Source organism: Cololabis saira, chromosome 6, assembly GCF_033807715.1.
Source record: "Cololabis saira isolate AMF1-May2022 chromosome 6, fColSai1.1, whole genome shotgun sequence".
NCBI classification, from domain to species: Eukaryota; Metazoa; Chordata; class Actinopteri; order Beloniformes; family Belonidae; genus Cololabis; species Cololabis saira.
In genome coordinates this window covers 39,525,924-39,553,532 of record NC_084592.1, presented here as the reverse complement: position 1 = coordinate 39,553,532, position 27,609 = coordinate 39,525,924, and the positions used below count along the sequence as shown (strand labels likewise).

General features: G+C 41.2%; 1 protein-coding gene across 2 annotated transcripts in view; it reads right to left on the bottom strand.

Annotated features, from left to right (window-relative positions):
* Positions 1-22,867: 22,867 nt before the first annotated feature.
* LOC133446178 (aryl hydrocarbon receptor-like) overlaps positions 22,868-27,609 on the bottom strand; it is a 73,007-nt gene continuing 68,265 nt past the window's right edge. The window contains exons 11-12 of one of the 2 annotated variants that reach the window (XR_009782805.1): positions 23,203-27,393; positions 22,868-23,081 (exon numbers count right to left, since the gene is read on the bottom strand). Coding sequence is in view for 1 of the 2 variants with exons in the window: in XM_061724094.1 (XP_061580078.1) it covers positions 27,244-27,393 (150 nt within the window). In the remaining variant the exon portion in view is untranslated. Of the gene's footprint in view, positions 27,394-27,609 lie in introns of both variants that reach the window. The other variant, XM_061724094.1, reaches the window with a different exon arrangement.

Here is a 27,609-nt window from a genome sequence, read left to right as displayed (position 1 = left end):
CAACATTAGACCATCATCCTAAGACAGAAACATGGTGCAGGAAGCATCAACACTTGGCCTTAAGGCCCTGGACCACTTGAATTCCTGAGTTCACCAAGATATCCTTCAGGATGATGTCATGGTAACTGCTCACCAGCTGTAGCTTTCTAGAAGTGGGGTGATGCAGCAGGACAATGACCTAAACATGGAAGTAAATCCACGACAGAAGGGCTGCAGAAGAAGGAAAATCCTCCTTGAGGAGCGGTCCAGTCAGGGCCCAGACCTCCGCGCCAAAAAGATGCTGACCTCAAGAGATATTCTACACCAGACCACCAGTATCCAAAATACCCCTAAAATATATCTAACAACTGTGATATGCTGATTGTGCACGGCTGCAGTTTCTATAGGTGGTGCAAATGTTGCTAAAAATAACACCTATAAACCTTACTGGGCATTTAAAAACTGGACAGAAGTGTGGAATTCATTGCAGCAGATGACCAAGCTCCCGTTGGTCATTGAAAATGTTGGACGTTGGTATGTTAATGAACACCTGCAGCCCGTGATGCACCTCTCCTCAACATATTTGCTCCTGCTCCAGCTCTATTTATGACACTATTGTCGTTGTTAATAACCTGTGGTCCTTCTGCCCAGCAGGTGTTACTGTTCTGTTGTTGCTGCTGTTCTCTCCTCTGTCCCGTCCTCTTGAGTCTGGTTCTGTCAGAGGTTTCTTCCTATCAAGGGAGAGTTTTTTTTTTCTTCCCACAGTCAACCAATGCTTGATCAGGTCAGGGAGTTGTTTTTCGAAGAAAGGTTTGCAATCTGCTGGTTTCCTTAGGGAAGCAAATTAGACTAATTTCAAATGAGTTGAACTGAATTGTTGAAGTACTTCAAGATGACCCTGCCACAATGTGGGCGCTGTATAAATAAAGCTAAATTCAGTTGAATTGAACTGACGGATTGATCTGAGTCCATGTCAGCTACACTCAGTGTACTCAAATTCTGCACTGGACTGGTGAGCTGTCGCAGGTAAGTCCCTGCCTTTCACCCAGAGAAAGCTGTGATGTGCTCCATCAAACCACCCTGACCCTGAACTGGAACATGCATGCGTGGATAATGGATGGATATTTGTAGCTGCACTTCAAACCAATGCCTGGATCTGTTCATTTAACATACATTCTTTATTCTTTTATTATAATAATGGCAAATTTTATCTACGTGAGATTATAGTGTTAATAAATGAATGAGTCAAACAGTGTTAGTGCGTTTGCGGGCAAGTTTTTCAAACCATCGCTGCTCCAGTTCAATGCCACCAGCATAAAGTGTACGACGCCAGCTGCTACGGTTTTCAGCCATCCTTTCCCAGCTAGATGTATCGACATTTAACGCTTTCATATCGCGTTGTTGTTTTTTTCATGATAAGCCAAGCCTGATGCCGTCAGCCTCTTCCACACATCAGTCTGTATTGCTTATCAATTACTGCAAAGCCATGAGTGTGTGAATAGAGACTGAAAACTGGCCCATCCCAATAGCCTATTCATTTTTTTTTGTGATGTCAAACTCACACATAGTGAGAAAAGAAAATTAAAAAAACAGCCTACACATGTTTCACTATAAATAACGACGTGACAGCGAACCCCGCTGGAGCCAGAGACAGATCGGCTGTTTTGATTTGTAGATGGCTAAATCGATCAGATCCCTGCAGACGCTGCTGCTGCTGCTGCTGCTGCTGCTCTGCTGACCAGTCAGCTGCTGGGGAGCAGCCCAACACCAGCACACCATCATCTGCACGGAGGCACAGTTTGGACACAGACAAGAAAAACATCTGAGGGGGAATCAGCTCACACTCTCCATCATCTAAAACCCTCTCCTCTGATTCCAGAGCAGCCAGTCAGCCAGACTCCGTGATGGCATCAGGGCACACGCACACACAGGGCTGACTGAAGCTGCATGCTGGACACATTTCCAGCTGGTTGGTTTGGTGCTCCTCCATGATTCCTCCTCCTTGATTCCTCCTCTTTCATTCCTTTTGTGGGAAGCCAAAGCATCACCTCAAAGCGCACCCACCCACCCACACACACACACACACACACACACACACACACACAGCCCGGTTGTAAACGCGTGTTAAAAGCCCCGAGCAGGACTCGGTGTTTATTGTGGGGCTGAAGGCTGATTTATGGTTCCGCGTTACACCAACGCAGAGCCTACGCCGTAGAGTACGCGGCGACGCGCGCCGTACGTTGCGCGTCGCCGCGTACCCTACGCCGTACCCTACGGCGTAGGCTCTGCGTCGATTTAACGCGGGACCATAATCCAGCCTTCATCCAGCCAGGGAGCAGCGCAGTCGCGATGCTTTTGTTCCCGCAGCGTCCTACCTGTTTTGTAGAAGGCGTCGGTGTCGGGGTCGCTGCAGGGCGCCTCCTCGGCCGCTTCTGCGGGGTTCATTCCGGAATCCGGCTCTTTTTCAATCCAAAGAAAGACAAAGAAAGCAGCCCCGGCCTCTTGTATTCCTCACATGTCCTCTCCCTCCATCAGCCTCCGCGGGCTTCTCTCTCCGCGCGTCGCCCGTTAGGTTTGTTTGCAGTTTGGGAGCTGGCTTCGTTTCTCTCTATTGTTCCCGGTCCAAGCTCCCTCTCCTGCTGTCCGCCAGGGTCTCTCTGCCTCCCTCCTCCCTGCACCTCCCTCCCTCTCCCTCTCTGTCTCTCTCTCCCTCTCGCTCCTTCTCTCTCCCTCCGACTTTCTCTCTCTCTCTCTCTCTCTCTCTCTCTCTCTCTCTCTCTCTCTCTCTCTCTCTCTCTCTCTCTCTCTCTCTCTCTCTCTCTCTCTCCCTGTCGCTCCCATTTCAATCCAATTGACCTTTATTGGCATAGCATCATCTTTGTGTCTGATTACAGGTTTTATCCACAGCTAAACGCAGAGATGACAAATTAAATGTTTTATTGTCATTACGAAGAGTATTATACATTAAAGGGGACCGATTGTGACATCTAATGGTACCTATTTTAAACAGGCCTTGAATGTCTTAAAAACAAGCTTTTGATTGTTTTTGCTAAATAAATGAGAAATTCAGCCTCTAATGGCCCGTTTCCACTAGTGTCTACTAGGGCTGTTCGATTTTGCCCAAAAATAAAATCTTGATTTTTTTCTCTCAAAATCCGATTTTCGATTACGATTACGATTATTTTGTGAATTGACAAAAGGCAAAGAAATGATTTCAAATATGCTGTTTTTTTATTGAACATTTGCCCCATTGGGCTTTAAGTGCAAGCTTTGCTCTTATTAAACCAAAAATGAATGAATAAAGTGCAAAACTCTGTAAAATAAGTTGAAAAAAAGTTTTAAAAAATATAATAAAATATAAAGTTTTATCTCTGAAAAAAAAAACTGGGTCTTTGCATGCTAAATAATAATGCAACCCATGAAGGAGGTAGAGGTGTGTAATGTCAGTCATTACATTTGCTGTTCACATTTGCAAGTTTTTTGCAAGGAACACGAGCCGGTCTACCGCATCTGGCTTGAGGGATGCCCGGTGGCAACGCCCCCTCCTACACTAAAGAGCCTCTCCGATGGGGCACTTGTCGCAGGTATTGAGAGGTATTTCCATAAATCATTAATATGGTATCAATCATTAATATGTGTGGAGACAAGGTAAAAAAATAAATAAAAATAAAAATAAAAAAAAGTGAAAAATCGATTTTACGAGTTTCACGTTTTAACATCGTTCTAATTACATAATCGCGATTACGATTTAAAATTGATTAATCGAACAGCCCTAGTACCTACTCAGCTTGCTTCTACCCGCCACGCCCCCGTCTTGCGCTTTACCACTACGGGCTGAGGCGGGTATAGCCGTGCCAAGCAGATACTTTTTCTGTACCTTTTTTTTTTTAAAGATTTTTTTGGGCTCTAGTGGCCCTTTATTGGAGATGCAGACTGGAAAGGGGTAGAGAGAGAGAACGGGGAAGACACGCAGCAAAGGTATACGGGCTGGATTCGAACCCACGACCGCTGCAGGAGGAGGACTGTAGCCTCAGTATATGAGCCGCTGCTTAACCCACTGCGCCACCGAGCTGCCCTTTTTCTGTATCTTTTCTGCCGAGGTTCTAAGTGTGCTGAGTCGGCCCTGGATCTGACGTCCTCACCCTCCACGCCACCGATTGGTCGGGGGGCGGGGCCGTCAGACGTTTGAATCAGGAAGCGGGGAGTCAGCGCGAGAACAACTGGCGGCTCGCGGCGATTTTATTATACAGCGCAAACGTCTGTTTGGTGATCCAACTCTGAGGTGCAGATGTTCATAAACCTGGTGGCTGACGAGAGAATTAAAAAAGGGATGTAGACGGGCGATAAGGAAAGACCAGATCCACAGGCGCTCTGTTTTACTCTCAGCGGCTCCAGCTGATTTTCTCATCTGCGCCGACACAAACAAAGGGGTTGCGCAATCGAGTACGTCACAGCAGCTTCACCCCAACCTGCCCACTTCTCACCTGGCTGTGGAAAAAGAAACGAGGCCAAAGCGGGTGGAGCCGGGACGATGCGTGACGAGCCGTACCGAGGCGAGTCAAGCTAAGTAGGTACTAGTGGAAAAGCGCCATTAGCCATGTCTTTATCCTCCCATTCTCCATCCATCATCCATCCTTTATCTATACCCGCTTTATCCCTTGCGGGGTCACGGGGGTCTGCTGGAGCCTATCCCAGCTCATTTCAGGTGAGAGGCAGGGGTTACACCCTGGACAGGTCACCAGTCCATCACAGGGCCACATATAAACACACAAACCATGCTCACAACCACACTCACGCTCACACCTATGGACAATTTAGAATCACCAATTAACCTAATATGCATGTTTTTGGACTGTGGGAGGACTGTGGGAGGAAGCCGGAGTACCCACGCAAGCACGGGGAGAACATGCAAACTCCACACAGAAAGGCCCCTGCCGGGCCTGGGAGTCGAACCGGGGACCTTCTTGCTGTGAGGCAACATTCTGAGTGGGCGGGGCTATGATAATGAGGCACTGTGCTGATTGGCTGCCTGAATGACGCGATACACCGCTATGAAAATATAAAAAAATACATTACTACCGGTCTGAGTAGAGTCCAGAACCACTCCCAGATTTCTGGCTTGGCTATTGGATTTTAGCTTTACTGCTTGAAGCTCAGTGCTGACTTTTAATCTTTCTTCCTCGGCTCCAAACACTAGTATTTCTGTTTTGTCTTCATTTAACTGAAGAAAATTCTGGTACATCCACTCTTTAATTTTATCAATCCATTTGATCAATGTTTGAATTGGATTATAGTCTCCTACTGAGATGTCTATATAGAATTGTGTGTCATCAGCATAGTTATGGTATCACTTTTTCTTTAATGATTTGAGCGAGTGGGAGCATTAAATTCAATTCAATTTTATTTATATAGCGTCTATTACAACAGAAGTTGTCTCTAGGTGCTTTCCAGAGACCCAGAACATGATCCCTAGCAATTATTACATAAACAATGGCAGGTAAAAAACTCCCTTGGTGGGAGAAAAACTTAAGCCAAACAGTGGCAAGAAAAACTCCCCTTTAGGAGGGAAGAAACCTTGAGCAGGACCAGGCTCATAAGGGGGGACCCTCCTGTCAGAGGCCAGCTGGGCAGAGCAGGAAAAGAGAAAACACAGATGGAATGAAGAACAGAGAAAGGAAAGACACATACACAATGGCTAACTGGTGCACTACAGGCATGACTATACTGTATACGCAGATGTAGACAGCAGACACTGAGGTGGTTGGAGGGGGGGACTGCAGGTCAGGATGTCAGCAGGCATCTACCAGACATCCACACAGACAGGTGGAAGCAAGCAGTGGGATGATCAGAGGGGAGGACTGCAGGTCAGCATGCAGATCCTGAAGCTCTGGCCTGCAAACATACACAAAAGAGAAAAGAGGGGGCAGACCAGCACAACAAACTACAAGAACAATGGAGAACAATGATCGTTATGAGATATTTATAATTAATAAATGAGAAAGGAAGAGAAGAAGAGGAGAGAAGGAGGAGTGATGGGCACAGCTCAGTGGATCATGCCGGTGTCCCCCCTGCAGCATAGGCCTATAGCAGCATATCTACCACGAAGCTATTTTTTGAGACTAACTATTATAGTCTTGTTCTATAGCTGCAGCTATTATTACTGGCGTTAACACACTACATTTTACACTAACTATAGGCTTTACTAAACAGAAACGTTTTAAATTTAGTTTTAAAGGTGGATGTTGTGTCAGCCTCCTTAACCCAGATTGGAAGTTGGTTTCATAGTAACGGTGCCTGATAGCCAGAACGCCCGACCTCCAAATCTACATTTGGATACTCTAGGAACTATGAGTAAACCTGCCCTCTGAGAACGGAGAGCTCTGTTAGGAACATAAGGTACAACATCAGGTTTTGCAAATATCGCAGAGATAAGCCGTTTTGGGCTTTATACGCAAGTAATAACATTTCGAATTGGATTCTGAATTTTAATGGTGAGCCAATGGAATGAGGCTAACATAGGAGAGACGTGGTCTCTCTTGTTGATTCCTGTCAGGACTCGCGCTGCTGCATTTTGGAGCAGCTAGAGCCTTTTCAGCAAATTACTTGGACATCCTGCTAATAAAACATTGCAGTAATCTAGTCTAGAAGATACAAATGCATGAATTAGTTTTTCCGCATCACTCTGGGAGAGGATGTTCCTAATCTTTGCAATATTCCATGAATGGAAAAATGCGATTTTACAAACCTGATTAATAGTGGGAGCATATAGATGTTAAAGGAGCCGTCTGTAAGAAATGGCCAAAACTGGTACTGCAGTCACTTTCAAAATATTGTTGAGCGGCGTGTACCCTCCCCCTCCTCCCCCCGACCAGAGGTTGCCAGGTAGGCTGCAGAATGCAGCAGGAACGTAGGCTGCCATGGCTGCGATAATTAGAGCCGAGCTGGCAACCCGGATGCCGAAACAATACTGACTTGGTGATTGGGAGATAGGTGGAGGGTGGAGCTTCAGAAACAATACTGACTTGGTGATTGGGAGATAGGTGGAGGGTGGAGCTTCAGGCCAAAACAAAAAATGACAACATAAACATCAGTTGAGGGCTGCAACTCCTCTTTTTAAACTGGAATATCCTGGCTTGAGTGCTGTTGTCAGTGACATAAGTATTTGAAATGAACATGATTTTTAAATGTCTGTTGACATATCAGGGTCATTTTATGATTCGTTTTATTATTGCTCTTACATACAGCTCCTTTAAACAACACAGGCCCCAAAATTGAACCTTGAGGAACTCCATGTGTTATTTTTGTCAGCTTCCATTTTTTTACTGACCTAAAGACACAGAATGGTCCCAGTCTCTTAGATCGGACTCCAACCAGGGAAGTGCTGTCCCAGAAAGTTCCACCCAGTTCTTCAACCGTTCTATCAAGATGTTCTGGTCAAATGCAGCACTGAAATCCAGTAAGACCAAGACTGAAATGTTGCCACTGTTTGTATTGGAGTGGATGTCATTACGGACCTTCACTAGAGCTGTCTCAGTGCTGTGATGTGGCTTGAAACCTGACTGGAAGACATCAAAACAGTCATTTAGTGTCAGGAGGTTGTATAGCTGCTGAAAAACAGCTTTTTCTATGATTCTGTCTAGACTGTTCTTTTTCAAAAGTGGCTTAATGACAGCTTTTTTTTTAGGTACTGAGGAGAGATACCTGGAAGCAGAGTCGTATTTACAATGTCCAGAAGATCTGAGGACATACAATGTTCAACACTTTAAAAAACCCTGTTGGCAGAATATCAAGGCAGCAAGTGGTGGAGTCCAGGTGGTCTATGATGTCAGCTTATGTTCTTATGGGTGACTGGACAGAATCGTGTCCTGGTTTCTCTCATTGGACGCAGAGGTGGCACATATCCTGCGTCTGATTTTCTGAATTTTATCAGTAAAGAAAGAGACCAACTCATTGCAGACATCGTTGGATAGAAGTTCTGGGTCCACTGACTCGGGGGGTTGTTAGTCTGTCAACAGTAGTGAACAAGGTGAATTATTGTTGTATTGTGTTCATCATTTTGAGTGTGTAGCCCCACCCCTAAAAAGTATCCGCTATGAACAGAACTGTAAAAACACGTAGAGAAGAGAGCTGTTGTCTCTGTGTTACGTTGACCAAAGCAGATGCTTAATATCTACCAAGATGGAAGTGGATATTCTCCTGTGAGAGACATGAACCTTTCTGTTTTTGACTTCCTAAAAGGAAAAAGGAAAAATCGATCTGATGGTTCTGCCTCGTCAACCTCAGACCCTCAAGTCTACTTTACTGGGCTGACCGAAGTGGTTTTGTCCAATGATGTTCAAAAAAAAAAAAGACACCGTGTGTAAACCCAGTTCTGGAGTCATTCTGATTTTTCCAAAACACAGCCTTATTGATTTAATTTTCTTATTTTGACCCAGGTATTTTTGTTATATTACAGCAACGAGTTTGATCCTCTGCAGTTTTAGATCCTCTCACAAACCCAGAAACAGTTTTTAATCACACCCCCTGCAGTTTGCCATGGATAGAATAATGGATAGAATAATGGAAAGCAGAAGGAAACAATGTAGTTGCACAGATCTGCTTCGTGATTTGCTCTTCTTGGTCACCACATTCCCCGATTTCAGAATATAACAGACACATTCACTTTCGCAACAACGTGGAGATGAAACCCAGAGGGCTGCAGACCTTGTTGTCGTTGGTTGCTGCTGTGCAGCTAATTTGAACATACAACACTAGCAATAGTTTCCTACATGTGCAGGAAGAAAGCCTTTATGAGTGTAATCTGCAATAAAAGTTTATTTCAACAGCGTTTTCAACGCTTTTTCACTTGCGTGCCAAAACAAAATAAAACCCCAAACATGTTCCCAATCTGCGTTTTCTTACTTCCAGTAACCCTTTTCAAAGCTGGTTTATGACATTTGATCCATACGACACATGCTTAAATCCATGCTGTTGGGCTGTTTCTTAAATTAAAAGTAGTTGGCGTCAGGCCGCAGTTTCTATCCATTATCGCACCTAAATTACAGCAGTTCCACAGCTGTCTCCCTGAAGTAAAGCGATGATTTAGTGAGCCAACATAAATGTCTTACATGAATCCAATCGGTCCCTCACCGTGTTCTGTTCAAGAAGATGATTATGGAATAGGTCCAGTCAGAAAAACCTTCTTGTAACCTGCATGAAGTCTGCTATCTCAGGGGTAGGTGGATCAGTCGGTTCGCCCATGAACCTGAAGGTCAGTGGTTTGAGCCTTAAGCCCCTTTCACACAGCCAGTTCGAGGCGGGAACGTTGCGCCTTTAAGCCGCCTCGCTGTTCTGTGTGAAAGTCGCGGAGGCGGAATGGGGGGACCAAGTGGCCCCACCAATAAGCCGGCAGCGGAGGTAGTCACAGAGCCGTCACAGAGACGAAACGGGGTCTGCTGACGCTGTCGTCACGCCTCTGATTGCGGAACGCCGGCATGCTGTGTGAATTTACAGACGGGAGCGGCGTTATGCCGGCGTTGTATGGTTCTGTGTGAACCAACAAAGGCGGCGTATTGGCAGGACTTCTTTACACCAATATTGCGGAATCTCTGTGTGAAAGGGGCTTTAGTTTCTCCTGTGTCCACCAAAGTGTCCTTGGGCAAGACACCCAGTTGTCAGACAAGGAGGTTTTTCAGCTGCAGGACAACCAGACAACCGGTGTGTGTGTGTGTGAATGTCTAGAGTGTAAAGCACTTTGGGGCTGTAGGAGTACAGCTGGAAAGCGCTATATAAGTGTAAGCCATTTACCATTCATCTTGCTTGATCATCCCTCCAGTGGCTGAGGATGCCACTTATGGCCATCATGTGATCATGTGATTTCTCAATCACATGGCTGTCCTGCAACCGAAGAAACCCCTCGTCTGCTGCTTATCGTAACTAATGGAGTCATAATGTGTAAAAGGCCATAATGTGAGTTGTGTGTGAATATCCAAAAGGTAAAGTGGAAAAAGGAGAACAAATTAAAAAGGTAAATTCAAAGGGGCAAATTTGTTCTGGATTGTTGTAAAGTTTTCCTTTTGTTGTTTTGTTTGTTTTGTTTGTGTTATGGGATTTATTTTTTTCTATAAACGTAAACTGGCCCGGAAGGTATGTGTGCACCGAGAGTTTAAGTGTTTCCTGCACAGGTGAGCTGTAGTTTACACACTCATTAAGACAGCTGCGGCTGGGTGCCGCATCGCTCTGGCCGGGTAAGATTATTTCTTTGTTTGTGGGGGTTTGGCAACATTTTGTTTCTTTTTCTTTGGAGTTTGAATGCTTTTGTTGTGTAACAAAGCGGACATTTGTGCCGCCGCATTATTGTTTGTTTTAGGAAGGCTGTTTGTGGACAATCGCAGGAGTGTGTGTTTCATTCATGGGCTGTTTGTAAACAATCACCGGAGCGTGCAATTCATTCATGGATTTAGTTGCATTCCTTGGAGAGCGCAGCGAGGTATGCATGGAATGTTTTAATAATGTAAAGATTTATGAATTCGTTGTGTAAATGGTATCTTGATGTCTGTTTTGTATATGTGTGTTTTTTGTAAAAACAAACAGTTTCACGGTGCCATAAGGATCATCTGAGAGGAAACAAATAAAAGACCTTATGCATCAGTCGATCTCACGCATCGTCATTCCAAGGGCTGTTACATAATGTAAACTAAAACTATGAGTTAAAGAAGACTTTGATCAACATAAACTAGGTTTACTGAAAAGCTGAAAGAAAGCAGCAGAAGCTCTGCATCTGCTCTGTGGGACAGTGAGCTGGACGGAGCGGCTGTGGTCGTTGCCTTTCCATGCGACTTCACGCCTGCACATGCAGGAGTCTCCTCTGACTCTTCCTCATATTGAGGACCCTAACGCAGATCGCAAGAGGAGATGCTGAAGGCAATTTAAGCTCTTAAACTTATTGGAGAAAATAAAGTATCCAGCTAATTGAATCTAGTTCGGGAAAAAAGGGGAAATGAATGATGGCAGGGAGACAAGGACAACATAAATAAATACATATGTATCTGACAAGACAAGAGCAAACTGAACACAAAACAGGAGCTGCATAAAAGCAATGAGCACAATAAAACCCTAGATTGAAACTTTACTAAAACCAGGAACTGAAACAAGATGAGTAACAAACCTGGACAAAATCCATTCAACAAAGAACAAACACGAACCAAGAAAACAACCAAAACCACAGATCATGACATATCCCCGAGGCCAAACTTGCTGCTTCTGGTGAAACAAAGCCCATCTGGTAAGTGTTGGGGTCAGATGTGCAGTTGGGGTTGTGTCACTTCCTGACAGCAGTTGGAGAAGTCTTCTTTTTCCTCCAAGTTTCTCCTCTGAATAAAGAAAAACGTACTAAAAACAAACCACAGTCGTCATCGGCTTACTGCATAAAGGAATAGAAATTAACGTTATAAATGACTGAAAAAGACACAATGTTACAGCAAGGATCAAATGCAGGTACCTAAATATACATATAGATGGGAACAACCTGATCAAACCAGTTACACCAGCCAAACCACTAGGATCTCTCACCTCAGCTGCTGCGACGGTCTACCAGCAGGTCTCCCAGCACAGGGGTCGGCAACCCGCGGCTCTAGAGCCGCATGCGGCTCTTTAGCGCCGTCCTAGTGGCTCCTGGAGCTTTTTCAAAAATGTTTCACCTTTTTTTCCTTTTTTTCTTCTTTTTTTCTTCCTTTTTTTCTCTTTCTTTCTCCTTCTTTTCTCTTTTTTTCCTTTTTTTCTTTCTTTTCTTGTTTTTTTTTGCTTTTTTCTTCTTTTTTTCTTCCTTTTTTCTCTTTCTTGGTCTTTATTTTCTCCTTTTTTCTCTTTTTTCTCTTTTTTTCCTTTTTTTTCTTTCTTATTCTTGTTTTTTTTTCTTTTTTCTTTCTTTCCTTTTTTCCACTTTTTTCTTCCTTTTTCCTTTCCTTTTTAATCTCGACATTTCGACTTTTTTCTCAACATTTCGACTTTTTTCTCGACATTTCCACTTTTTTCTCAACATTTGAACTTTTTTCTCGAGATTGTACTTCAACATTAATCTCAACATTTTGACTTTTTTCTCTAAATTTTGACTTTTTTCTCCACATTTTGACTTTTTTTCGACATTTCTCCTTTCACCATTTGTCTTCATTCTAAGGCTGATTCAAGACCTTTCATATTTTACGGCTCCAGACATATTCGTTTTTTGTGTTTTTGGTCCAATATGGCTCTTTCAACATTTTGGGTTGCCGACCCCTGCACTAGCAATACCCAAACAGATGGTGCAGAACCTTGTTATGTCTTCCATGACCCGAGAAGGTCAGGCTCTTCCAGGTCTTCTTTGACCTCCGCTGGCCCCTGACCGCCTGAATCCAGCTCACTTCACTGGCCTCCTTTGAACAGATTTTGTACTTCATGTTTACGCTGGGGTCTCTGACTTGGAAGTCAGTGTGGATTAAACTATCTGTAGACAGATTTAGACTCTTGTCATTTTGAATTGATGATTCTTTCTTATATGTTACTCTGCTTGATGAAGGAGCAGCCCCCTGGTCAGCCCCTTTCATCTCTCATCCCATCCCAAATCACAGTTCCCCCTCTGACGGTGTGCTGCTGCCACCTAGTGGAAATCGTTGGACAAGACAACTGCGTCTAACTGGTATGTTGCTATATTTCCTGCCTCTAGATGGCACTAATTTACCATTAATTTAAGATGATTATTTTAGATGATTTCATTTAATACGGTGACGGTCTGCTTGGTAAACAAAACATCACCAAAAATGAAAAGAATTTTCTTAGTCACATTTTTTTTTCTAATTTTTTCCCGTTTTAGTGTTTGTTTCTTTATTTTTCTTAAATGAACCCATAAATGAGGGAACACACCCATAGTTCCACTACATTTATTGTTTGGAACTATGTTTTTTTCTTTTTCTCCCACATTTAACTCTTGAAGCTTTACATATGCGTTTTCATTTTAACAAGGAGTTTTAAAATACCTCAGCAGAAGCCAGTTTCTTTTTCAAGTTTACACACATAGCAAAAACAACTGTTGATGTTGGGATTACATTTTGATCGAAACAGCTGTTTGGTGTAAAGGAGCTTTAAAGCAGCAGCTCACACTTGGAGGAGGGGGGTTCAGAGAGGGGACGATACAGGTGATGGTCTCTCTACTGAAGAAACCTGTGTAGAACCCAACGGGAACCGTGATGCTGTTCATTAAGATCAAACAGCTCCACTTTGCTCACAACTGCCCAAATGTCATTGCTTTAAAAGCCTTGTGTTTTGTTCATATGCTACTTCACAAACCTCAGACATTCTGCCAAGTCCTTTTTAGAGAGTTGAGCTTCTCCTGGCGACTCTACCAAACAAACAATACTACTTCAGGTTTATCCTGAACTCTAACATGTAACATGCTTTTGATTGTTTTTATATTTGTATTTTTACAAATTCTGAGAACTTGCTGGGACCTCCAAATAAATTAGTCAACTTTCCTGGAAGTTCGCTGCCGATGAATAATCATCCTCACTGGCATTGAGTTAACAGACCTGGATGGTAAATGCTAAAGACACCAATTCTGCACAAAAAATCAGTTATACACACACAGTATACACACCTTCCAAATAAAATAAAATTAAACTGCAATAAATTACAGCTTGCAATAACCTGTAGTTTAATAATCTTTGCTGTCAATGTAATCATGTTCAGTGTAACACATGTTCCTTTATTTATTCATCTTTTTAAAGTGTAACAATATATACCAGTGCTATTGCATTACTCTCCTGCATGTTAATGAAAGCAGAGCAGGAAACAGGTAGCTGTTGTCAGTAGCTCACTTTGATGCCCAGCGCTTAAACTTGATACCTCCCTCCCATTATATAGTCCACATCTGCCCTCTAGTGGATGAACATTAACATAAATCTTTATTTAAAACCAAAGAAAATTAATAAATTAAACTAATAAATCAAATCTGACCTTTATTTTCAACTTGGTTCAATGGCTGATTAAAAAAAAAACAAAACAATTAGTCTGCTCTTATAAAAACTATAAGTTGAGGTGCCTTATCCAATACTCTACAATACATTTTTCAGAAATGCCTCCCTGTGCAAAATGCATTTTAAAAGATGGACAGGCCAAAAACCTGTCCATAATGCTCAGAGACGGTTCTAGAGTCTTTTGGGGCCCTGGGAAAAAATTCACAGGGGGCCCCTCCAAGTAATGAATCACTCTTATACGATAAATAATCTGATGCTGATGAAAATGTGAAAGAAAATTTTTTTTTTTAAATAGTGCACAGTTGTTTTGTTTCAAAATAAAATATAAGCATCACTGGCACACAGCGCACAATTATTTCCAACCTTAGTAGCAGATTTTCTAAATTTCTTGCCAATGAATTCTATAACTTCTTAGCTCGGCAGTTAAATTTAACTGGACAAAGCTTTGATTTGATAACATAAAAAAGAATTTTGTCCAAGATATTTATTTCATTTTCAGCCGCTAGCTGAGTAAACAGGTTGACTGCAGGTGTCTTTGCTGCAACACTCAACATCAGGAGGACAGACTGAGCTGCTCCCAGCTAAACTAGCTTATGTGTTATTTGCACGACTCACCACTTTCTCGATGCTTTTGTTGGCAGTTTTTCTGTTTTGTTTGTTTTGGGGTTTTTTGCCTTTCATTTCTTACTGCCAGAGGATTAGCTTCTCTTCATTTTGAGGGAGCCGCTCTCATCAGGTTTGTTTACGTAAGACACAGCGAGAAGTAGGGTTGCCACCCGTCCCGTAAAATACGGAATTGTCCTTTATTTGAGAAAAAAATGTTGCGTCCCGTATTGAACTAATATGGAACGCGATTTGTCCCGTATTTTCATGAATTTTTACACCATATTCTAGTTGAATTATTGAAATAAATTAACTTTTACACCATATTCTAGTTGAATTATTGAAATAAATTAACTTTTACACCATATTCTAGTTGAATTATTGAAATAAATTAACTTTTACACCATATTCTAGTTGAATTATTGAAATAAATTAACTTTGACACCATATTCTAGTTGAATTATAAAAATAAATTAACTTTTACACCATATTCTAGTTGAATTATTGAAATAAATTAACTTTTACACCATATTCTAGTTGAATTATTGAAATAAATTAACTTTTACACCATATTCTAGTTGAATTATTGAAATAAGTTAACTTTTACACCATATTCTAGTTGAATTATTGAAATAAATTAACTTTTACACCATATTCTAGTTGAATTATTGAAATAAATTAACTTTTACACCATATTCTAGTTGAATTATTGAAATAAATTAACTTTTACACCATATTCTAGTTGAATTATTGAAATAAATTAACTTTTACACCATATTCTAGTTGAATTATTGAAATAAATTAACTTTTACACCATATTCTAGTTGAATTATTGAAATAAATTAACTTTTACACCATATTCTAGTTGAATTATTGAAATAAATTAACTTTTACACCATATTCTTCACCTGTAACTATATTATACATCTGGGCTGATGTGGACATACGTAGCATAGGAGGCTATTTCAGTTGCTAGTATGGTTGTCTGTCTCTACAGTCATGAAAGTTCAATGCTATTAAAGCATTTTAAACTTTAAATCAAAGCATTTTGTTTTTCATATAAAATAAACACATTTTTATTCAGTTTAGAAGTTTTGGGGCTTTTTTTTGGCTCCTGCGCTGCTGAAATCAGGGCGTCCCTTATTTCTATTTCTGAAAGGTGGCAACCCTAGCGAGAAGTACAGATAGAGGTAGATCTGAAACATGTAAGTGTGACAAGATAGAAAAACAGCAGTGTCTAGCCTATGAAATATCCACATGTGGAATGCCACAATCACATGCCGTAACAACCCCGACAATGACAACGCCTGAAGAGGGAGTATTTACCTAATTCTAAGACCTGATGAAGAGGCACGTTTTCTTTCTTTTCATACGTAAAACCTTAGAACTAAAAGAGTGAACACTGTTTTTCTCATTAATGCACGTGAATAAACAAAAGGTAAACTTTGAATGCATATTTTTGAAGGAAGCATTTTGATGAGATGAATGTGGTCCACCTTCAGTGCTCTTCCCCCTTCTGTGTTTGACGTCCCATGAAAAATCGCTGCAGTCATGATGAGCTCAGACACGGACAGAGGTGATGATTCATTCGTCCTCGGCTGCAGTCTGAGGAGCTCTAATTGGCTTCTTGTTATCTTAATATGTCCGCCGTCTGCAGTCCACATCTCCACTCTGAGTGTGTAACAACGCCCCCCGGGCACACTCAGAAGCAGCCTCTCGTGTTATTGAGTCTGAAATAAGGTGAGATGTCGCCTCGCCCTACAAATGTGCTCCTCCTCCCTCAGGATATCCTTCATGACATCTGCACTGCCGCCCCCTGAAATTCCCCTCAAACTCTTCTTTTTACTCTGCTATCATCTTAATCTGATAAAAAAGATAAAACAAAACAAAACAGAATGCAAAATCCAGCTTTTCTATGTATATCGTATGAATCCAGGGCAGCCACTGACACAGTTACCCATGCATGCTGCGTTCCTCACCGTCCCATCTTTACCAGCCACGAATGTTATGTTGCCTTTCACTTCAAGTGTTGATATTTTCAAGCCGGGATGTCAGCGAACCTTGAGGTGATGTTCTGTGTGACACATGATCAAAGTCGGACTGACTTCAGAGAGAAGTCTCAATGTCTTCAAGCATCTTTGCAACAGAATTCAGACGAAAAGAACAATATTTATACAATCATGTACCAAAGTCTTTCATATTAGGAATAAAAACATGCAGTACATAGTTTTTTACAACCATGTCATTATTTATCCAACAAACGGTAGCCAAAAAGAAAAAAGACTCGCGTTCAGTACCCCCTACTGCTTTCTCAGGGTTTAAGAAGGTAAGGCACAATTTTGGCTTTTTGTTGGTCGGGAGTTTTCGTGTCTGTGTTAACACAATGCCAAGAGGGAAAGACACAAGCGATGACATTGGAGAAGCAGTTGTTGCAGTACATTCATCTGCAAAAATGGATGTCGTACGGGCAATTTCTGAGTAAGATTATTCACATGTGGAGAGCATTCAAGACACTTGCAAGTCTTCCCAGGAATGTAAAATGTATCTCAAGGCCAGATAAGAAAAAAAAAAAACTAGAAGCTACATCTCAGAGTTGTTTGGAAGTGTTCCCAGGAGAAAGACTCCTCTGTTTAAAAAAAAAACATTGAAGCATGACTGAAGTTCGCAGCATTACTTTTAAAACCAGTATTTCAGCATGGTTGTGGAGGGGTTAAGATTTGGGTCGGACGGTTAAACTTTGCTGAAAGTGGGCCAAACAACAAGACGATGATTCACATCACACCAGAAAATCAACATCATAATAGCTGAAACATAAAAGACTGAAGGTCCTGAAATGGCCTAGTAGTCGAAGTCTAAACTTTAAGAGGTTGCTGCATAAGTGAATGCCCAAACACCTCAGTCAATTAAATTTGACCTTGTTGAAAGAGATGAGAACTGTATCTAAGAGTCAGAGAGGATGTCAGTGTTTCATTCTCATACAGATGGATGGGAGAAACACCAGAAAACTGAACGATCTGTCCCCCTTTCTTGTTCTTGTGGTGTGATAAAGAACGGAGATTTTTAAGTTTGGCCACTGAGCACTTTTACGTGATGAAGATTCTATATGATAAAATAAAGTTTACAAGAAGCCAGTGAGGAGAAATGGGAGGAATTAGATTAATTTAACATAACATCTACTCAAACGGTTCAGTTGTTGGAGGAAACTGTGCTGCTTTTCTGCTTTTCGATCTGCTGCAGCCCTTTGATTTGGCAGATCATAAAACAATGATCAAGAGTTGAACAACAAACTAATTTGGTTCCGATCACACCTGACCAAGGGGACTTTTTTCGTACATGTTGGGGAGTTTTCTTCTGCAGCTCTGCTCACTTGAGGAGTTCCCCAGGGCTCCACCCAACCTCATTCATGAGACTCAGAGCCCTGGAGAGCTCCATCAGCGTCCGGCTTCGTCACCCGCGATGCATCACTGAGAAGCATCACAGGTCCTTCCTCCCCGCTGTTATCAGACTACACAACCAAGCTGATCACAGTAGCAAACTGACAACGGACAATAATAACAAGATGTGAAATATCTTTTTATCTCATACATATCCTACCTGTTTTTTGCACTGTTTCTTTATCTCATACTGCACTATTTTTCTTCTCCTGTATGTACTGTTTCTATTTTTTTATTATATATTTTTTACTTTTTTATCTTTTTTCTCTGCATGTGTGTGTTGTGTGTCCTGCTGCTGCTCCAAGTGAATTTCTCCACTGAGGGATGAATAAAGGCCTATCTAATCTAATCTAATCTAATTTTTGGCCCCATGTTATTCTCACTCTGCATGTTGCTTTTGTCTAATTTTTTTTACAAACACATTACCGTATTTTCTGGACTATAAGCCGCTACTTTTTTCTTAGGTTTTGAACCATGCAGCTTATATAGCTTATACTATTCGGTGGATTTTTCTTCCATCGCTCGGGGCGCTCTAACCGGAATTAGAATCAAAACTAAGACAAAATAAATGCAAAGAAGAATACACTACTTCTTCTTTAGGTGATAGAAGTAGGTAAAAGCAGATTTCAAACAGATAAATAAATACCGGTTATTTCCTCTTGGTTCTGTCCCGTTTTAATCAGTAAAGTTGCTGCCGTGTTAAAAGACACCGTTAGGAAAGGATCTATTTAGGTACGTACCTGTACATCATTTACAGTTCAAAATCATTCTGTACATGTAGTAAATGTCTAATCTATCAACATAAATATCTGCGGGTTGCATATCTTTTTTTTTTTTTTTAAATAGAGCGGATGCGGCTTGTATGCAGGTGCGGCTTATAGTCCAGAAAATACGGTAATTCTTTCTATTACTTTGCAGATTACATCTATGTTTATTTGCCCAGTAGTAACCAAATCAAACCTTTGCCTTTCAAAGATAAAGCTGAATTTTGTGGAAATAAGACTGAAGTCAGTGATTGGAAATTCATGCTGGATAATCTGTCTGGGATTGGTGATCTGACTTCCATATACAATTTCTGCTTCCACAGTGGCAGCTGATTCCAATTGGACGTGAACTCTTCACACGTCACTGTTTGAGATTAAAGCATTTTGACACGCATTTCCTCTTGTAATACCAGCACATTTGAACTGCTCCTTGGTTTCACATCATCTTCTCCTGTAACATCCTTAATGTGAGGGAAGAGGGTTTTCTCCTGACACAGTGAGCCTCTGGAGTGTCAAACGTCTGCATCAGAGTAAATACAATGTTTTGACTGCTTGTCCATTCGAGACGCTGCCTGGGCCCCGTAGCAGCCTCCTGATCACAGAGCATTACAGTGATGTTGAGCTGACTCCATCAAAAACCGCTGCAGGGAGGAAAAAAAGCAAGACCGACTGACAAAACACAACAGTGCTTTTCCAAAAGATGATTGCCTGAGGTGGGAATGTAACTATACACAGAAAAGGTTTGTCTGGTTTATTCTCCCTCATGGAGCCAGATGCATAAATGATATATAGACACAAAAAAAAACATCTGAATAAGCTCATATTTACTGTATGAAGGAAGAATGTGTGCATTTTTAGAGCAATTCAAACCTGCTATGGTGAAACGGTTTTGGCCAAATAACGCAAGATGATTCAACAGATTGTACAATAAAGCTGTTAAAGTATGAGTGGGTCAATGACGTGACGCCTATATTTTCTGAAAAACAGATTTTTTTCAATTCAAAAAAGGTTTAAATGGATAATAAAAATACCAGATATATGACCTACCTGTCCAACATATGGACTCACTTGAATTTTACAAAAAATACTAGTTATTTGGGATTTTGTTGTTGTTTTAAGCGTCAAAATGTCATGTGGTGCGACCGTCCGACCATGACTCTTGTTTTGAAAACCTTTTTTGAAATCACTCTAAATGTATTTAAATCAATCTTCTGCCCTATCTGGCATGATTTCCGAAGTATCTTGTAGTGTGTAAGATTGCAACACATTTGTATTTATATTTCCATCATAATATACTAACAAAGTTTGACTGATGATCCATTTTATGAAATATCATGTGGTGCGACCATTAAAAAACAACAATTTTTGTATAATACTGAAAACTTGTCAAAAGATGTCAAGATGTTAAGGAAATTAATTTATTTTAATATGAATCATGGTTGCGCCACATGACCTTTTTTAAGGCTAGTGCCAATTCATCTTGACAAAAAACTAAATTTAAACTTTTTATATGAATTTTTGTGTACACAACATTCTTAATGTTTGAACTACTGCAATAGATATTCTTTTTTGTATTATTTTAAAATTGACCTATTGAAAATCCTTATTCGTCATTGACCCGAGTGCTTTTGGTAGTTACAATAAGTGTGGTCCCTTTTTGTCTTTTTCAGTGAACTTGTAAGATGGACAGCCAGCAGCGTTTGTGAGATTTGCGAATGTAATTCCTTTCCCATGTGGTCATTTACCGATAAATGATTTTACAGATGCAGTGCCATCTGAGGGATTTGAGATCAGGATTGTCAGTTTTAACCTCGGACCCTTGCTGTTTACATGCTGAGTTTCCTTGACTCCATTCATCCATCCATTACCTATTTGATTATTCCTTTTTATGAGAACAGGCATCTGCTGGAGTTCCACCAGCTGACCCTGGGCTTAGGGCAGGGGGAACGTGGTGGACAGGTCTCAGGCTCACATCCACACACACAACCACACATACTCACACTGATGCTCCTCAGGGGACTTTTAGACTCACAAATCAATCGGATATGCGTGTTTTTTGGACTGTAGTAGGAATCTGGAGTACCTGGAGAAAGCCAACGCAAACATGGGGAGAATGTGCAAACTCCCCACAGGAAGACTCCCTAGAAACATTTGATATTTAGCACAGCAGAAGAAGAGATGTGCAAATCCCAGTCAAGCCCTGTTTGAGGAACACCCTTCTTGTTGTTTTTGATGTCAACGTTGCAATCCTTTGCTCAAAGACTCAGCCTTTTAACATTGTTTCTGCACCTAATCATCATTACCATCACCTGTTTGAATCAACATCATTATATTTATCATCCGCCTGCTTTCTTGCATTAACTTGTCCACATACCAACTTTCTGTGGAGTGTGTTACTGGTTTTCTACTCGTCCTTTTAAATTGTACAGCTTGACTAATATATTTTGTAGCCGGGCAACATCGAAAACTCTTAGTTTTGAGAAGAAGACTGTAATTACACAAGCTTTACTAATTTAATGTGGTTGTTTGTTTCCTGAGTGAAGTGCCTTGAGATGACCTACGTCATGACTTGGCCCGTGACTTGAACAGAATTAATCATCTGCGAATGCTGAAATGCCAAAGCCAAAGCCAAAGCACTCGTAACATGTCAGGCGTCGACAGGAGTGCGTCGGCTAAGAGGCTGAAAACCGTTCCTACTTCCTGTCTGACTGGACAGAAAAGCAGAAGGTTCAGAAAGTGAGACATGTTGGGCCCTGGATAGCTCAGTGGGTTGAGCGGGTAGAGGCTACAGCCCTTGTGCGGGCAGCGCAGGTTCCAGTCCCGGCCAGAGTTATTATCGTTCACGAAAACAAACGAAAAAACTAAAATTGAAAAAACTATTTAGTTAACTGAACTAAATAAAAACGAAAATTAAAAGACAAAAACGATAACTAACTGAAACTATATTGCGTGTTTAGAACTAACTAAAACGAACTGAAATTATAGATATAATTTCCTCCGTTTTGGTCCCTGTCAATATAAGCCTCTTGGTATGATAAATTTATTCCGCTCTGGCCGTTTATCTCAAACTGGCAGCTACGGCACCTGAACGCCTCACGGTCCGTGACGTCAAAACTAAAACTAAATCTAAAACTAATAAAAACTAAACTAAAACTAAGCATTTTTGAAAATATAAAAACTAATAAAAACTAGCAAACCCACACTAAAAACCAATTAAAACTAACTGAATTGAAGGAGAAAAAGTCAAAACGAAATAAAACTAAACTAAAATGAAAAATTCTAAACTATTATAACCCTGGTCCTGGCCTGTCACTCTATACTGCAATGTCTCTCCCCCTCTCTTTACCCGTTTCCTAGGGTTGGGCGATATATCGAGATTTTAATATATATCGATATATTTTCAAACACGATATGGTACGAGACAATATCGTTTATATCGATTTAAATTTTTTTTTTTTTTTTTTTTTTAATGATTTTGATATAGCTTATTTTGTGACAAATTGACTTGAATGTTTTATTTGAGATTTGCACAAATGTTTTGTTATTTGCACAACTGTCAACCTCAGTGGAAAAGTCTGCCTGTTACTGTCTACATTGTATTAATTGCACAGTGTATTTTAATTTAATTGTTATGCAGGAAAGGGATATTTGTTTTATTTTATTCAAGAAGCATTTTTATTCTATATATGCAGGCAGTTTATTTTTATTTCATTTGTTTTATACATTTTGATATTGTGCAGACCTCTGTTAACAAAGGAACCTGTGTGACATTTGGCACGAGGCTTTGTATTAAAACTGACTGTTTTTTTAAGGGTTTGCCTCAGAAAAAAATGAAGCTAACAGAGATGCTAACAGAGATGCTAACAGAGATGCTATGCTATAATGCTTTGGGGGAAACCCCAATTAAGGCACAGAAAAAATATCGATATATATCGAGTATCACCATTTAGCTAGAAAATATCGAGATATGACTTTTGGTCCATATCGCCCAGCCCTACCGTTTCCTGTACATTCTTTCTAAAATAAAGGCCACTATTGCCACAAAAACCTTTAAAATTAGAAAGTGAGACGTGTAACCGGTCAGAGACGAGCCTGTGACGCATTTCTGACTGCAGAAATCCTTTATTTCAAAAAGGAGAAAATAAACATACATCTGACAAGAGCAGTCACGAGTCGGGTCTGCGGTACTCCTCCTCACGCTCCGTCATGTCAACAAAAACTCTGCAACATCCCAAACTACAGTACTTAACGAGTCTCAGCAGTATGGCACCGTTTTCAGGCTGTCAGAGTCCAGTGTTTTGTGGTGAGAGCATTTACTATTTACAATTAAAAAACAAAGAACAAACAAAGAACAAAGAAATCAGTCGTTACAGGACCTTTGTGTGTTTTATAAACCGTGCTTTAAACGAGACGCTCCATGGAAAACTATGTACATACCTGGATTTGCTTTTATATACAAATATTTTTCTCACGTTGCTCCGTGAGTCACAGCAGTCAAACATTTCTGCAGTAGAAAAAAAGAAACGTGTAACATCCATGTGTGTATCACATCTCAACGAAAACAGGAACATTAACACCAATAATGACATAAATCTGAACAATGAAATCTCTTTCCAGCATCATTTCTTGGTGGATAAACCTGCTCAGCATCCCTCGTTCTACTACTCACAAGAGACATTCATCGCTGCGTCCATCCAGCAGGGATCTCTCCAACATTTGGTTTCTCGGTTTTGTCATTCTACAACTAAGTGTACTGCACGTTAATGGGCTGATGTGAAGTTTAAACTGGTGTAGGCGGGGATGTTATGACTTCAGATGGCAACTCTGGGATATTTGTGCATCCAGAGTGTGTTTATGTGGGTGTCCGCCCGCACCGACTGACCCCCGAGGGGGATTTCACAAGATTTCAGACTTGAACTGAGTTCATATTTGCAAAAGAACTAACATTTTTCCTCTCTTTTCCTGCACTTCATCAACGACCGAGTGCTTGCTGCTTGAGAATGAGCAGTCGTGTCGGTTAAACCACAAAAATTCAGACGAAAATTCAAAAAATGGGAAAGAAAATCATCCGGAGGTTCGAGATGATCAACAACCACAAGAAATAAACCCCCACGGAGACAGGACAGCTGAAAATGAAGACAGTAATTGTAAAGATAAGGTGAGTCTTTGCTTCTAAAGCTTCGAGTAGGAACCAAAGCATCAATCGGGGTCGGCTGTTTTCACAACGCATCTGCATTTAGGGGGTTTTCCCGGAGTTAAAGTGCAGGACATTTCCAACCGTGACTTCTGTATTCCAAATGTTTACAGATGTATCTCGTTGTTGAAAACTGCTCAACAACAAAATCACTGAGGACCTGAAGGTTTACATTCTTGATGTGCGTTTTAGAACAACTATTTTGCCCGTAATAAAAAGCGCAGAACCATCTCAACACGAAGAAACCCAGTCACTGCATGCTGACGGGCCTGGTACCGCTTCCCGCTTCCTTTTTCATCTGAAAGGGCAAAGATGGTACTTTGTCTGTGAACCGGTGAACGGTTTTCTGTCTATATTTAATTTTAACATTTAAATTATAGTTTAAGAGGGCTGAACGACAGTTTCCTGTTGTGTTTTAACCGACAACACAAGGACGCTTCTCTTTCTCTTTTTTCTATAGCTGACATTAAAAAAGGGCAAAATTCAGACTAGTGAGAATTATGGCTGGGTATTACAAACGGATGCTAAAGCAGTCCATATCAACGAAACAGTAAATGAGCTCTAGGGATAAAGGTTTTTCATTTTGCGCTCCAGTTTTGAACTCTGAGGTGTGGTTTAACGCCACCAATCGAAATCTAAATGCTGAAAATAGCATAAAAATACTAAGATGGGTTTAGCAAAGCAGCTACTCGGCATCTGCAGTGCAGTCCGTTCCAGCTCCTGGACTGCGAGCTCTGCTCATATCAACAAAGACGTTACCGTTAAATAACAATAAAAGTATGGGGTTTATAAATTATTGACCAGTTCTTAGTTGGTTGGAAATGATGCCTTAGGCCGTGCTGGTCCGTTATAGGTATTTCAACATATGCTAATGACTCAAAAATATCCCCAAAATACCCACCTCTACTCAGAAACCAGCTACTGTTCTGGAAATGACAAATCAATGCAGGTAAAGCTGGCAGTGGGATAAATGTGTCTTAGCTCGTCTTTGTCGAGCTAACGCTCTCTGCACTGTTGCGTCTGGGACTTCAGCTTTTATTCACTAGTAGTCAGGTTTACCGAGTGGAAATGTGTTGATTTGGTTATGCTGGGGCCCATGTTACATTAATTCTGCATTTATCTGGCGCTTGATGCTCAATTCCGGTTTACTGCTACCGACTCTGAAGGGTTTGAACAGAACGGGAGGAAAAACCGGCGCTATTTTCAGGGAACACAGGTGAAAGAGTTACAGATGAAAAGAAGAAGACCAGATGAGCCGAGCCGCTAATTTCAAACACATTCCTGGACGTCGGAAGGGATGAGATTTAGAAATGGATGGATGGTTTGGACCTGTGTGCATGTGATAATGTACGTGTCCAATTCATCTCAGATTTACTGAGACCTGAAGCTGATGGAAATATGCTAATGTCCACCTTCTTTGTTCCTGCTCACACATCCACCGGTTACATCCCATTCATGTCACATGGGAAGATTAAAGTGTAACCTGTTCAAAGTAAATCTGGCCAAAGGGGAAATTAAAACTATATAAAGTTTCCTGTGCAACTCCGCAACCGATTTACCTTACACTGTAAGTGCTGGTGTGCAGCGATCGAGCCAGAAGTCTGGGTGTTGTTGTGGTCTCGGGAGTGAATTAAAAAAAACTGTTTCATGCATTCATCTTGAGTAAACTTGACTGCTGTGACAGTTTTTATAAAAGATAGATCTCACAGCTGCACCCGAGTCAGAAGTCCTCGCTGAGACCAGAAACTGGATCATATGCCTTTGGTTCTGAGGTCTCAGTTGATTTATAAAACACTGCATGGGTTTGTAAAACCTTGAAAGGATACCAGTCGTAAATACAGTTGGGATCCTCCGGTAGGTTGTAAACCTTCCGGGCATCTTGGATCATCTGGATCAGCTCAGCTCTCTGTTGCAGGAGTTAAGGCTTTCATACGTGACGCCGCCTTTGATTACAGGGACTCTGATCAATAATTACCGTATTGACCCGAATATAAGACGACCCTGATTGTAGGACGACCCCCTCTTTTTCAAGACTCAAATTTGAAAAAATACTTTTTAACACCAAATTAAATTTTCATACAGAAAATAATTACAGTAGATCTGACACAAATGATTATAACAATATATTTGAGAGAAAAAGCATGTTATTTTGCCTCATTCAAATCATGATCTTGAAGTTTGCATCAAAACTTCTTCGACCCACTTTTCTCCAGATTGTCGCTATGTTTCTCCATTTTCTGTTATCTCTTATGTTATTTTCTTCTCTTTTCTTTCTTACTGTTATTTTTATTTTTCTTCTCCGTGACAGGGGTTCGCTTTGGCCTGGGGAATTAAGTTCAGCATTCGCTTTAAAGATATCTGGCGCCATCTAGCGTTGTGAATGGGTATAACGTCTAGACCCCGAATGTAAGACGACCCCCACTTTTTCAGTCTTATTTCAATGCAAAAAACACCGTCTTATATTCGGGCCAATACGGTATATCGTTTGATTTGTGTTATTTTACAAATATAACTGGACATCTCTTTTTCATTTATGTGGAATCATGGAAAAGTAGGTCACCATGGTAACCCAAAGTGAGTCGTACTTCTTTTTCTTAGCACCAATTTGTGTTCCCTGCTCGGTGTTGCTACAACGTACATACATTTGCCAGACTTTCCTTAAACACGTACTAAATGTTATAAATATCTTTTTTCCTACCCCCCCTCCTAAAAAAACAAAAAAAAAATGGTGGTCAGGAAGGACAACCTCCCTGTGAGAGTCGCACCGGGTCTCGCGATAAAAGCAGAATCTGCTTCCGTCAGCCCGAAACGCAGGGAGTTGCTTTCCAGATGGACCCATTCGTGTTTTCTGTACTTTCTCAGGGCGTTTGAAATAAAACAAAACTATAAAACGATAATAGACGTGTAATATTTAAATACCGACCCAACCCCCCGAAAGTGTCCCAACGTTACATTAGTCTCTAAATTATATTTTGAAATAAATCTGAAAGGAGAATTATAAAACTCGCCTTCATGTGACTCACATTTATGTCTCTGCATAACTTAAATAAACGACCACTCTTCACTGCATCTTTGTAAACAATGAACTCATATGATAATACTGTACAACAAAAGAACCTCCCCGAGTCCCGGTGAAATACCCAAAAAAAGAAAAAGCGACTGACAAAAACCACTTGGGTCCACAGCTGTGTTGGTTGGGGCTACATGTGTATAAGGCTGCTCCAGTCGTGCCGGGTCTCAGCTCTTCACAGTGTCCTGCTGCACGACTGCCGTTGCTCACGTGGTCAGAGGTAGAAGCTGGTGGCCGGCGGGTTGGAGAGGCCGGGTAACGTCTCGGAGCCCGGCGTCTGGACGGAGGGCGGCGTCGGCCCGTTCCCGTTGGGCAGGCCGCCACCGCCGGGGTAAGGAGAGTCCAGGATGCAGTCGTTCTCCGCCTGCAGGAGGTCAACAGGAAGAGTTAACGCCTGAACATTCAGCCATGTTTTAACGTTTGATGGTCACATGGACACGTAGTCACTAGCCTCACTAAGAAAACCACGCAGTATCCAGGAGCTGTTCAAAAATCCAGGAAAACAAATATGAACTGAGAAAGGCCGGTTCGTTCAAAAACCAAAAGGCAAAAGAAGTCAAAAGAACATTGTACTTCAGTA